At 35.1% G+C, this 14,042-nt stretch overlaps 1 protein-coding gene across 2 annotated transcripts in view; it reads right to left on the bottom strand.

Annotated features, from left to right (window-relative positions):
* LOC109381710 (dynactin-associated protein-like) overlaps positions 1 to 13,795 on the bottom strand; it is a 26,548-nt gene extending 12,753 nt beyond the window's left edge. Inside the window, exons 1-4 of one of the 2 annotated variants that reach the window (XM_019640602.1) lie at positions 13,025 to 13,790; positions 3,042 to 3,149; positions 2,906 to 2,920; positions 682 to 762 (exon numbers count right to left, since the gene is read on the bottom strand). In XM_019640602.1, coding sequence (XP_019496147.1) covers positions 682 to 762; positions 2,906 to 2,920; positions 3,042 to 3,098 — 153 coding nt within the window. In that variant the 5' untranslated portion in view covers positions 3,099 to 3,149; positions 13,025 to 13,790. Of the gene's footprint in view, positions 1 to 681; positions 763 to 2,905; positions 2,921 to 3,041; positions 3,150 to 13,024 lie in introns of both variants that reach the window. The other variant, XM_019640603.1, reaches the window with a different exon arrangement.
* Between the last annotated feature and the right edge of the window lie 247 nt (positions 13,796 to 14,042).

The following is a 14,042-nucleotide window of genomic DNA, read 5'->3' as shown; positions in this document are numbered from 1 at the left end:
CACACACACACACACACACACACACACACACACACACACACACACACACACACCTTGTCTACAAGTCCATGAAAACAAAATGTCCTCTCTTAGTTACCCCTTTGTACAAAAGCAATAAGGTGTCATCTCCAAATGCAAATGGATTGCCTTGGGGATATATTATGTATAGTTATTATCAGCTACTAACATTGCAGTATAAATTAAATTATCTAATTAGTCCCCATGGGTAGAAAAATAATGAATAGCTATATCAAAACATTTAGATCATTATTTTGGGGGGATGGAAAATTTGCAGGTATTCTGTTGTTCATCATTATTTCCTATTTTAACATTATGTATTGAGATATTATCGTTAGAAAATTATTTATTAAATACATTTTGATCTATTAAACATAAATAAAAGGACTTTCATTGACTTTGGAAAGACATCAAAATAGAAAATCTCTGCTATGGAGGGCATCTTAAAGGAATAGAATACAGCACTGATAAACTGTTGCGGGCGGCAGGTTTAGGTGTTGCGCAACCTAGAGGCTGTGGAATGGCAGCTCAGAAGTGTACAGTGCCCAAAGTGAGGGGTTAAAGGAGAGTAGAACCTTGCAGAGCGGGGCCTGCCTGTCTCATTTCTCCATTGTTCCAAAGGACTACTGAAGACTTCCACATCCCCCAGACCCCAGACCTTACCCACTGCGGCTGGAAGGCCATATTAGGCAATCTACAAACACAGTGTGCTCTTTCATTTGAACAATACGGATTTCTGGGTAACTGCAGAAAAAGAATTTAAAAACAAACAAACAACCTTGAATTTTGAGGATGAGGAAAGTTTATTTTATCCAGGGACATAAATATATAAAATATATAAAAATCACATAAATCTAACATGTATTAAATGAAGAGCTAACCAATTTTAGGAGCATCTGAAACTCTAATTATGGGTTAGGTATATGAATTATACAAATATACTTTTCACATCAAATGATCAGAGAAAAAAATGAAATGATCATCTCAGTAAATGCTCAAGGATCATTTAACAAATTTCAGCATTCAGTCCTGACAAAAGCAGACAATTAATACAAATCTCAAATAAATAATAATTAAAGAATAATCCCCAAATGTGACAAGGAATGTTTGCCTCAAAATAATGATAAACATCATATTTAACAATGAAACATCAGACACCTTCCTTTAAAGTCAAAAATGAGGAATGTCTTCTACTACCAATATTAGTAATTTTTTTAGAATTTCTCATTAATATGTATGTATAATAGAAATGTGAAGATAAAACTTACATTTTTTGCATGTGATATGATTATGTATAAACGGAATCTCATGTAATCTATCAAAATAATAACTCATTAGCTGATTACAAAAAAATATGAAAAATATATGTAACAACACTTGTTTTATGCATATGTGTATATATTAGCAACTGCTATTCACAGTAGTGGCAAAGCATATAAAATGGTTACCCATATAAAATGCTGTAGAACTTATATAAAGAAGACCATAAAACTTTACTAAGGAACAAAAAGACAATTTAGATAAGTGTCCTCTTATAAAAAGTTTTAGTAGTATAAGCTCTCAATTCTCTGAATTTTAATAAAGAGCTTTATGAAACTTTCTGGAGAAAATAAATGGGCACATTGACAAAAATTTCATGTAGCAAAATAAATCAACCCAAACAATAAAATGACATTGAATAGGACTGGGAGAAGGCAGGAAGCAAAATATTAGCGGCGATTTTCTCTAGGAGGGATCATGGGTGGCTATTTTTTCTTTGTAATTTTCTACATTTTCCAAATGTAAAAAACAACTCTATATAATAATTGTAAAACAAAAAGGCATCTTTTATCCCCTGTTTGGGGGGACCTAAGAGGTTGTCTGTCAGATTACTAACAGATGGAAAATTTTAACCATTCCTTTTCATAATCTCAGGAGTTAGTTTTACTGTTTGGGTTTCTTTTTGTTGTTTTTTCTAGCATAATTAATTATTGGGTTGTCAGAAAAGTCATGACATATTTTTTCTATGTTTTTCGTTGCAAAAATGTGTCATGACTTTTCCGAAAACCCAATATTTGATTTAATGAACAAATTGCATAAGTGTTTTTGGCATATGGGGATACCATAACTCATATTTAATATATTATGAAATGGAGGAAATAAAATATGTATACAAGATATTAAAGCAGTGACATTTTTCAGCTTCCTTGACATATGCAGCATCCTATAAATTAAGGTTATTGAATCCCCAAACTGGTCACAAATATAACCATCAAGCTGTAAAGCAATTCTTATGTCAAATCCTGTCTTTGTATTTATTTTGTTTGACTTGTGTCTTGGTTCTAAAACCTCAAGTTAATTATAAAATACATTTTTCTTTGTTAGGAAAATAGTAGTCAAGGTTTTTTGAAAAGTAGTTTCTTATAATGAAAAGATTCTATGTGAGAAACTTGAGTTCAATTCCTGGCTTGGTCACTGCCTAAGTAGACGCCTAATGTTTCAATTTCTTTATTTGAAAATGAAGGGATTTGTTTTGAATGATAAATGAGATCCTTTATATGTTAAAAGAAATAGAATTTTCACATTACTAGAGTAATACATTTTAAGCATAATTTCTCAACCATAAGATTTTTTCATGTTATGATTTTAAATATAAGTAAGCCAATGAAAATAAATATTTTCATTGGATCAAAATATGTAGAAGTATAAGTAATATTGTTAATATTTGCTATAAACACATTTCAAATGATCTACTCAAGCTTTGTCTACTGATACCTTATTATAGGTTTCTGATATAAATATCAAAATTTAGGCCAAAAGTCTAATGCAAAATTCCCAATAATGTGAAAGCACTACTTGGCATACTAAATAACTCCTTCAACACTTACGATTACTGATAATAACATACCAGATTGCATTCATCCTGTAAGAGCAAACATCAGGGGAAAAAAAAACTCAATTTAACGTTCTTGAAGAATTAAACGGTAAATGTTGAAAGTAAAGATTTTAGTCATGAAAGGATTAAAAATATTTACAATACTCACCATCTCCACTGTATTTTGTCCAGCATCCACAGCAGGTTCCTGTTTATTTCCATTCATTCTGAGAGTGCTGCTTTCTCACATGCAGCTCCGAAGACGCCTGGACTCACTCTGTGGATTAGAAGTTAGAAGACACTGGGTTTATATTAAATTAATAACTGTGAATTAATTTAGTCTTGATTATGTAAGCTAATAGTCATCTATTGTCTGAAAAAAAATCATTTCCATATTAAACCCCAAAGTACACAATTTATTCTAGTTATGGAAAAACAAACAGAAACAGTTGCTCCCTTCAAAAATGACACGTAGAAAATTAACTAAGAATGACTCTAGGATCCTGGGCAGATATAAACAATTACCCTCCTTACTCCACAAAACTTGCTTAAAAGCAGAGAAACTTGATTTCTCACAGGTTAGGAATTTAGTTTTTGCTTCTAACAGAGGCCACAAAGCCACTCCTTGATTATAAATATTGCAGAATTCTGTGGCTGAACAAACAAAGGGATTATGAAGATGACTAATGTCAAAACTGTTAAAAAATAAGACAATATTGAGATTACTGGATAATGATAAATTTAGGTGAATGGTGACTAAAATCTACCACACTAAGTGACTAACTATATTGAGATAGACAAGGGAAAAAAACTTATTAAAATAGCTTCAGCTAGAGTTAAAAATAAAAATAAGAGATAAGTGCACTTCGGTAGCTCTTGATTATATAAATCAAGGATTAGCTACAGTAAATCTTGTCTGCTTCTTAGGACATATCTTGCTTCAGGCTATGTAATAATTGTCAGTGTTTCCTATGACTCCTAATCTTTTGGATGAGCAAAAACTGGAAAAGAAAGAATGCCTTTGGTACTTTTCCACTTCTCCCAAAAAGTGTACATGATACAGCATGAAAATTGAAGTTGCTGTTTCACATCGGTAAAACAGTTGATGCTCTCTGACCCTTTGACAAAGTGGCATTCAGTATAGAATACAGAAAAAATTACTTTAAAGATTCTTTTTAGTCACACATTTCCTGTAGGCCAACAACTTTGGATAGGGGGTGGTTAGTGACACGAATTTCCAAAATATTAATAGACTTATACATATCCTAATTCAAGAGTAGATATGTCTTCTTGTGTGTAATAGATGTATTCATGAAAAATAAATGTTGTATAACCAAATTCCAAACCTTTGTACTTATTATGCAACCAGTAAGTGACTTTATGTTTTAAGTCAGTTGCTTTTTCTTCCTTCCTCCCTCCCTCCTTCCCTCCCTCTCTTCCCTCCTTCCTTCCTTCCTTCCTTCCTTATGGTCCAAACAAATCCTGTTTCATTAATCCAGTGTTGCTCTCAGTGCACGTGAGTCCACTATTATGTAACAATTGGAAACTGAAATCCTCAAGTTATAATTCTAAACTCGGTGGTGCTGTAAATCTTAGAGTAACAAAGAATGAGAAAAAGTACCTGAAAAAGTTATCATCAGGAACCTGGCTTTCTACCTCTTTTTTTCTTTCTTGTTTTCAATGTAGCCTGCTACATTTTGTTAGAATGACATATGACCTCTCTAACACAAAAGTGAAAGTCAGAAGACAGTGAAAACGTTCTTCAATGTACCAAAAAAAAAAATAAATAACCATGACTGGCAAGCTAGAATTCTATGCTCAGCAAAAATACCTGTCAAGTAAAAAGTTAAAATAAGATCATTTAAAGTTATCAGCAACAAACACTCCCTAAAGGAAATGCAAAAGAGTAGGAATGCAGAAGAAAAGTAATCTCAGTTGGAAGGGTTGAGGTGTAAAAGGGAAAGGTGATAAGACAGAAATGCCCACTGTGACTCTTGCTCCATGGTTTTGTACTGGAGGTCCTAATCAGGGTTGAAAAATGAGAAATTAATGATATAAAGACAATAACATGTTCCTATTTGCATATAACATGATTATAAACATAGAAATCCTAAGATCTCACAAACAATTAGAATGAGTCCAAGTGTAGCGAGATTAGTGGATACAAAATTAGTAAACAAAATAATCTAACAAGTCAATTGAATTTTTGTATACCTGCAACAAATATTCGGAAAACTAAAATTTAAAAAGATATTACTGGAAAATTTCAAGTATCTAGAATAAACCTACTAATAGAGGTACAATACTTTTAATGGAAAAATTATGAAACCTCATTAAGTAAATTAATGAAGTCCCAAATAAATATGCTGCTGGCAGCAGTATAAATTGGTAAAACCATTTGGAAAACATTTAACATTATCATGTAAATTTGAAGATATTCATGTGCTATGATCTAGCACTTCCACTCCTGGTATGTTCTCGAGGGAAATACGTAGATGCGCGCACACACACACACACACACACACACACACACACACACACACACAAGAGGTCATTGTTCAGAATCCTTAGAAGAACTGAAGAGATTGTGGTTTTGAGTTCTTTTGTAAATATCTCTGAAATGAAAATTTTATCCATATGTCACAGTAATGGAGCCAATTGTAAATTCCAGAAATGTCAACTGTTCAAAGCAGTAAATAATAACATACAAATAAATGAAATATGTTGTCCAGAAAGCATGAATATTCGGACCATTTGTGTTTCTTCCTGGTGCTAAAAATCAGCCAGAAATCAAAAGAAAACAAGATCAATTTCTGATTGTCTCCCATTACTATGGTGACTTGCTTATGGAATCCCAAATAGGAAAATATAGAATTTTGAGGAAGTTATCCAGAAGCTCGGTAGAGTAAGAAAAAAAATTTGCTGAACTATAATAATAGAAATTAAACACCCTAGATAAATGAAGTTTTATTACATACATTTATACTTACATATATATGCTATGTATATGTATATAAGTATACATATATACTAAAATATTAACAATAATAAACAAATATGTGTAAATATAACTACATATTATATATAATGTATATGCATATAAATATCAACATATATAAAATATTAATAATTCTGGCATTGAGTAGAATACCTGCACTATAATATTAGTAAGTATGGGTATTCTACTCAATGCCAGAATTAGTATATACTAATAAACTAGTACATATAATACCAGTAATTATATATTAATAATTATATATATAATTCAATGCTTCTTTGCATTGAAAACATTTGTCTCATACTAATAAAAACAAATAATTGTCAGGGACTATAATAGATAAATAAACTATTTTAATCTTAAAAAATGCTCTCTGAAAAAGTATTATGCCCATATTACACCTGAGGAAACCAAGATTCAAAGAGTTTAAGCAATGTTCTTCGGATTGCAAAGTCAATAGTTGCTGCAGAGCAGAAATTCAATCCCTACTCTATGTCAAAAACACATGTAAGAACTAGAAAATTGATTCTTCACATAGGTATCTAATAGATACATCACTTAGCCAGATACTCTGATGTAAATAAGATGTGAGGTAAAACATGTGAATTGAATTTACCTATGTTGTTTTGGACATATTTTGTACCTAAGTTTTAAAACAATGACCTATGACCACTATTTGAAAATTTAAAGAAAAGCAAGCATCCACACAAGAGGCCAGATTCATCATTCTACTTTAAATCATTAACTTTAGTTCCCATTACTCAATGCCCCCAATTTATTGTCTTGCTTCTTTTATTTTTTCATTGTCATGAAACTTTTTACTTCATATACTTTTTTCCAAATAGAAAAGTAAATGTATGAATAGTAAGAGCCTATTTTAAAGATAATTCAGGAATTTAAGGAAAATAATCACCTATACACTATTGAAATTTTGTAGATTTCTTCCAGACAGTTTCAATGCATATCTAAGGATATTTATTATTTTTTGTTCATTTTAGTGTATTTTCTTGGTTATTAATTGTCCATTACATAAAATTATAGTTTTCTTAACCACATTTCCATGTTTAAGTATTTAGATTGTTCCTATTTTACTGACATAACATTTAATATGATAATCATTTTTAAAAATTGTTTTATCAAACTTTCTGTTTGTTCCTTTAGGTTGCAGTATAAAAATGGAGTTAATTAGATAAAAAAATAAAAATTGCTAAATTGACAAAGAAAATTATACTAGATTACACTGTCACTAACAATGTAACAAGACTGCCCTACTCACAGCATTCTCCTTGTTTTGTCCACTTTTTTTCAGTTTTTGCTAATGGGGCCAGGAAAAAAGTGTGTATATGTGTATGTATGTGTGCACGCACACACATATATGTGTAGTAATTTCCTTTTTGTTACAACTCTGAAATTAAACAATTTAATAACAATTTACATATTATTCAATATTCATATTTATAAAGTATTTATATTTATATATTTGCTTTTTCATGTTCATGCTCATGTTTATTCATAATCATATTTATATTTTATGGCAGTTTAACTATAGTGGTTCACTATTCTTTTTTCTAGCAAACATTTTATGTTTCGAGATACCAATGACTTTTTTCTCTACGTGTTACAAATATTTTTCAGCAGTTTTTTCCTGTTTGTTTTTTTTTAAGAGATTGTTTTGACTTATAGAAGTTTTTAAAATTTAGGAGTTTAATTATCTCTGGTTTTTATATTTTTACTTTCAACAACTAAATCTTTAGTGTATTTGAAATCAATTTGTTTTTCCCCAAATATTTAACCAATTTTGCCCAGAACATTTATTGTATATTTCCTTCCCTTCCAATTTATGAGTTTTTCTATTGTAGATTACTTTGCTCAATTCTTATAAACACTTTGCACTAATTACAAACAAACTTAATTATTGAATCAAAAGCCCAGGACAATTAAAAGTTGTTTGTTGGACATTCTGTATACCACATACAGAGCATAAATATTTTGACAAATATGACATGAACATCCAAACTTTTGTGCTTTTTTAGGCTTTAGGAAGTTGGTCTATGTATGTTATAGCTTATGAGGCTTATTAATAATTGGTCACACATCTAGTTGATATTCAGATGTCATCCTGTCATCTATTCTCCACAATCATTTTCCTGATTCTCATCAACTAATATGACACGACATTTGATGCTTGTCCTTTCTTTTGATACCGCCTTTTTCTGAAAACGTTTCCTCCCTTTAATTACCTTACGTATTTCTGCATTTTTATCCTGTGACTATAATTCTGTCTTTGCAGATATTATAGTCTCAGGTGAGTCCTGCTATGGGACTGAGCACAAGCCATTGTAATTAAATATATTATAATGTTAGTTCCTGGGGGGCAGGAACCAGCCCTAGTTTTTTAAATGAATTTTCTGATTGGTTAGTACCCAAGCACAATTTATAAGAAGTTAATCAATACAGGGTGACTGATAAATTACTGGTTCATGCTACTGTTAGTTCCTTACTTCTTAAAAATGAACTAAGAGACAGAGTTTGGGTTCCAAAGGCTTTATTAAGCCAAGCCTAATGACTGCCTCACTCTGCAAGAGGAGAACGGCCCCGAGGTCTTGGCAGGTGGAAGTTTTATAGGGCTTGCTTTCGGGGTATTGGACAAAAATCAGAAGTAAAGCAGGTATACAGAAGTAAAAAGAGCTGTTAGTTCTTGTGAAATGTTTTAAGCCAGTTGTAACAAAGCTACTTCTGCAAAACATTTTTAGTATTTCTGTTGTAACCCATTTCTTGTAAAGCTAGGCATTTACTGTCTATTATTACCAACCCCTGGTGTCTTAACGGGAAGTTCTGCTTAGAGTCTAGCTGAAGTAGCTGAAGTCTGAGTTTTTAAAAGTGAGTCTGTCTGGCCTAGGGACCGGGCTGGGTTCTTTACATTCCCCACTGGTCTTATAGGCGGAATCAAATCGTTGGTTCGCATTCCTAGATGGGAGTGTACTGGTGGCAGAGGACTATGAGCTTTACCTGACTGATCTAGCGCCGGATGAAGGTAGTGAGTATTAAGGATACAGGGACCTATAAGGAAGGCAAGGAGTAGATGAATTAGTGGTCCTGCCAGAGCAGAGATGAGGGTTGTGAGCCAAGGAAACCAGTTGAAAAGTGACTGATACCAGTTTTGTTGGCTATTTTGGGTGATATATTTATTTTTAAGATTGTCTCTAACTAAGGCTAAAGTGTCCCAGATGACTCCTGATTGGTTAGTATAGAAGTAGTAGGTCTCTCCTAGGGTAACGCAGAGACTACCTCGTTTTGTTGTTGGGTAGAGGTGAGAACAGGAATGGGGTAGGAGTAGAAATCTGTTAAAAACGGGAACGGAAACTACTGGGCTTAAAACAGGAACTATTTGGCTTGGGGCTTATAGCTGGGGTCTCAGAGAAGGGGTCTAGGAGGGTTTGGGGCAGAGTGAAACTCCTAAAGGCAGTGGAGAGGGAAAAACTGGGGGCGATTTGGACTGTATGGAGGGGAACAGGGCTAGGATGGTACAGAGCGCGACAGTCTTAGCTTTAAGGAGTCCGGCGAATTGTCCTGGACCCTCTATGGTTTGTTTCTGGGCTGTCCTTAGTCGGGCAAACCTTTACAGCCATTGGGATGATGAGGTTAACGGTGTCTGGTTCATTAAAGGAGTGAGTCCGAGTCTTCGGGTTGGGAGGGACAAACAGATTCCAAGGGGGAACAGGCAAGGCGTCCCAGATGGCTTTATAGATACTTTTTGGTATGGAGGGCCTATAGGGACTTGAGTAAAGATTGGTTATGGATCTTAGCCTGTAAATTTTGAGCGCCCCACTGGTCTTTTTGGGTGGCCTCTTATGCTGTCTAGTCTGTTTTTAACTGTCTGTCTTGTTTTCCCTTAGAGAGATGCGATCCCTATAAAATCTCTATGGGGAGCTGAGGGATAGGAGGTCTCTTTTTCTGTATCTGCTTCCTGCTGGACAGGGGCATAGAGCTGTCCCTGTCTATTAGGGGGTTTACGGAACTCTTATCCTATCTGATCTTAGATGAGAGGAAGGGTTCTTGACATCCGCCCGGAAAACTATGCCGGCCTCCCCGGCTGGGACTGGCTACATTGCCGGGGTACTACCTGTATCTCCAAGGCCACCAACTGCTGGCAGGCCCTGGTAGCCTCCATCTCCAAACCTTGAGAAGGACCTCCGACCACGCCAAACTGACAAAAGTAACAACGAGTAGCTTTAGTAGTTTGGCTTGAACAGAAGTCCAAGGTTTTTAACTGGCTCCCAGGAACATGAATGATAATCTTTCTTTGGGGAAGTCCTGTGGAGACTTCAATGAAAAGATCAATTTAAGGGAAGTGGATCTAGTTACTGTCTCTGGAGCCTAACAGCTGTTGGTACAAAAAAATTGTACAGGGTTTTTTTCTATATAGGAACTAACTGGTCTGTTAGAGGCCTTTTCCTAGGCTTTTAATAGTATTTTATATATTTTTTTAAGATATAGACTAATGGTAAGGAACAGGCTGCATAAAATAAGTCTAAATCCGGGGGCTCTCTGTCTTTGTAGCCGAGTAGTTTTTAGAGAAAAAGAAAAAGGCCCAGACTGAGCGGTTGAGACAGAATAAATGGCTTTTATATTAATTAGAAAAACTAACAGGGTTACCTGTCACGTCAGGGTTACCTACAGTTTTACCCCTGTGATGAGAACAGCTTGGGAGCCGCTCGGAGCTTTAGGCCTGTAGTTATTTATAGCCCCTTGTGGGGAAGGATTTGGTCCCTGCTCCCTTCAGAGCAGGGGACAATCCCTCCTCTAGGGCCCTTTAGTTTGTACAGAGGGCACGGCTGTTTAGTAAGATCAGGATACTCCTTATTCCAGCAGTCTGGCCTTTTATATCCAAAGCTGGCTCCTTTACCCGGTGTTTCCTCTTCTGGGGCTTGTGGGGTGCCCTGAAGTGGCTTTAGCCCTGGGTGATTATAATTGTGGCCAAAATCTGTCCTGGCTCTGGTCTTATCTTCCATTCTGACTGTTCTTTCATTTTTATCTTAGCTGTTAAAGATATTTAAACAACTTTCTAGCCCCTTTGTTTTTAGGATCTGTGCCTCCTTACCAGGAGGTAACAGTGGGCCAGAACTATTAGAATATGCTGTTAGTTGTATTAGGCTAGGCTTTTTTATATTGGCCTATTTGTAACACCAAGGAAGGTACATGAGCTCCAGTGGTTTTTTAAACACAGAAGTTTATATAGCTATTAGCAAAACTCAACTCCTAAATTTAATCCCTTGAGCAACCAAAGACCTGAATGAGACAATATAAAATACAGAAAACTATTCTGATGACATACAATTTTTACTTTTTAGGTAGAAAAGCTTTTTTTATAACATTAGTAGTAGACCAATAATTTAACAAATTTTATCCTATCCAGCAAAAAGGGAAAACTCAATTAACCCTGTACTAGCTTACTTGTGATATCCAGACTTATTTAAACATATCCAGTTTAACTATATATAAAATTTTCCCAAAATTTTATTTACATTTCTTCTACAACTTGTCTAGTTCCTTCCAGCCTGTCCCATTTATTTTAGAAACAATCATCCCCAGGACAAACCACCCTCCCTCAGTTCCTTCAAAAGTGCGCCTCTACATCCTATACCTTTCTTGTATTTTTTTATATACCAAAATCTACAACCTTTAAGACCTTAATTTTTATTGATAACCAAAACTAAGTAACCAATATTTTTATTAGTAAATCTATAATACATTGTGCAACCTTTAGAAGTATAGGTTATGTCTTTTAGCTTTTCTGTGACAAGAAGCCAGAAATAGATTAACTCAGACCTACCTAATAATTAATATTTTAGTATTTTATTATGTTGAAATATTTAGATATTTAATAACTTTTATTATTTAACATAACTTAGTAAAATTAAAATCTTAAGTTATTAACAGATGCTGGGAAACTATATTTAAGTATTTATATTATATAATTACTGTTTAAAAGTTTTATCTAAAACCTTATTTTTGACAAATTTGTGATAGATAACATAAACTTATTTCTGTCTCCTCATCTCTGTAAACTTAGGCAAAACAAAAGATACCATATTTAATGTTAATAACCTTAGAGATATATTTATGTGATTGAAAGTTAAACTGTCCCTAGCATTAAATATTTTTTAGAATACATGATCCTGAAGAAATTTTGCCTTATTTTTTGGACTCGCTAACAGAACAATTTTTCTATAAAGTGGTGCAATCCAATAAGTTATAGAGCAACCAGGACCCTCCATAATTTAAATATACATTGGCCAAGCAGTACTGTAATAGAACATTAATTTCCTTTTGGTTAACAGCTTATAGTTATAGCTTTCTAATGGCCTAGTATTTTGCCCAGTGGGCTTCTAGTTGGGATTGAAACTAAAAGCTAATTTACATGACAAGACAGGGATTGGGAAGAAACTAGGGGAGATTATTAAGGAGACGCTGAACAAATAGACAAAAGGACAATAAGAAACATGGTCCATACAAGAGACTTATCCAGATACCAGGTTTACCAAACAGAGTAAAAAGACAACAAAAGACAGGGACCATGTGACAGACATTCGTTAAATATTAGGTGCATCCCCTGTGTACTCCTTTACCAGAACCAAGGTGCAATCACCCCCTGCACCAATTAACCAGACCAGAACTAAGTTTTGCTAAATAGATTGACAAAAACATAGAAGACAGACAGGGCCCATCCAAGTACCAGGTTTACTCATGGGGAGCATAACAGGTTTACTTCCAGGATTGTGAGGAACAAAACAGGTTGCTTTAAAGGAACGTGAGGAACATATCAGGTCCCACTGCCAACGTCTCCGGAGGTGTCCCATCTCTCAGGGACAAGAATTAGACGACGAAAAGAAACATGAAACTGACAGTCCAGAGACTGATGACATGATTAAGAGGACAACAGACACAAATGAGACACCAAAACAAAGCAGACAACCAAAGGGACCAGGAGCCACAGAATACTCATCATTGCTCAAATCTGACCCAAACCAGGAGGAGACTTGCTGCCGTTGCAGGGTCCCCCCGGACTCGAGGGGTATGTGCGGCATCCGGCCCCCTCGAAGTCCCCCAGAAATCGCTACCCAGACCAGAAAGAGATCATAAAGACCTCTTACCTTCGAAGGATTCCCGAATAAAGTCTTTGGAATGAAGGGGGCGGCTGCAGAGCCCGAGCTCCACTCCTGGGGATGCCGACCTAGTTGCCAGGGCCCTGGAAATATCATCAGGTTGGCCAACCCCTGACAAAGGGCTAGTGATCACCGAGGGAGGAGATGAGCCGGCTGCCCTTATCTCGCTGGGGCCTCAAAATGTTAGGTCCTTACTTCTTAAAAATGACCTAAGAGACAGAGTTTGGGTTCCAAAGGCTTTATTAAGCCAAGCCTGACGACTGCCTCACTCTACAAGGGGAGAACGGCCCCGAGGTCTTGGCAGGTGGAAGTTTTACAGGGCTTGCTTTCCGGGGTATTGGACAAAAATCAGAAGTAAAGCAGGTATACAGAAGTAAAAAGAGCTGTTAGTTCTTGTGAAATGTTTTAAGCCAGTTGTAACAAAGCTACTTCTGCAAAACATTTTTAGTATTTCTGTTGTAACCCATTTCTTGTAAAGCTAGGCGTTTACTGTCTATTAATACCAATCCCTAGTGTCTTAACGGGAAGTTCTGCTTAGAGTCTAGCTGAAGTATGAGTTTTTAAAAGTGAGTCTGTCTGGCCTAGGGTCCGGGCCGGGGTCTTTATATTACAAAGTTCTGTAAATAAGTAGTTTATACTAATTACTAAAGAGTATCTTGTTTGTGAATACATGATGCCTACAGACTTGGAGGACATAAGTTAATCAGTACACACAGGCATTGGGTGTCATTTTCTAGACTGAGAATTCTATCTACTCTACAAAATGTTTCATTGTAATGAAGATTTCCAAGTTCTCATTTCAACCAACTTGATAGAACCTTTCAGTCCTGTGTCCTCTTGGATGGCCATAGTTGCGTTTATCCCCCAAGCTTGTGCTGATGAGAAGACAATAGAGACTAAATCCCCATGAAAATGAAACCTAGAACCTTTGTAACAATTGTTACAACATACATCTTAAAACCACCCCCTCCTGAGTGATTCAAGCAGCCCATTTTGACATAGTGGC

The sequence above is a fragment of the Hipposideros armiger genome, unplaced genomic scaffold (assembly GCF_001890085.2).
Source record: "Hipposideros armiger isolate ML-2016 unplaced genomic scaffold, ASM189008v1 scaffold_52, whole genome shotgun sequence".
Lineage (NCBI taxonomy): Eukaryota > Metazoa > Chordata > Mammalia > Chiroptera > Hipposideridae > Hipposideros > Hipposideros armiger.
This window is presented reverse-complemented; position numbering and strand designations above follow the sequence as displayed.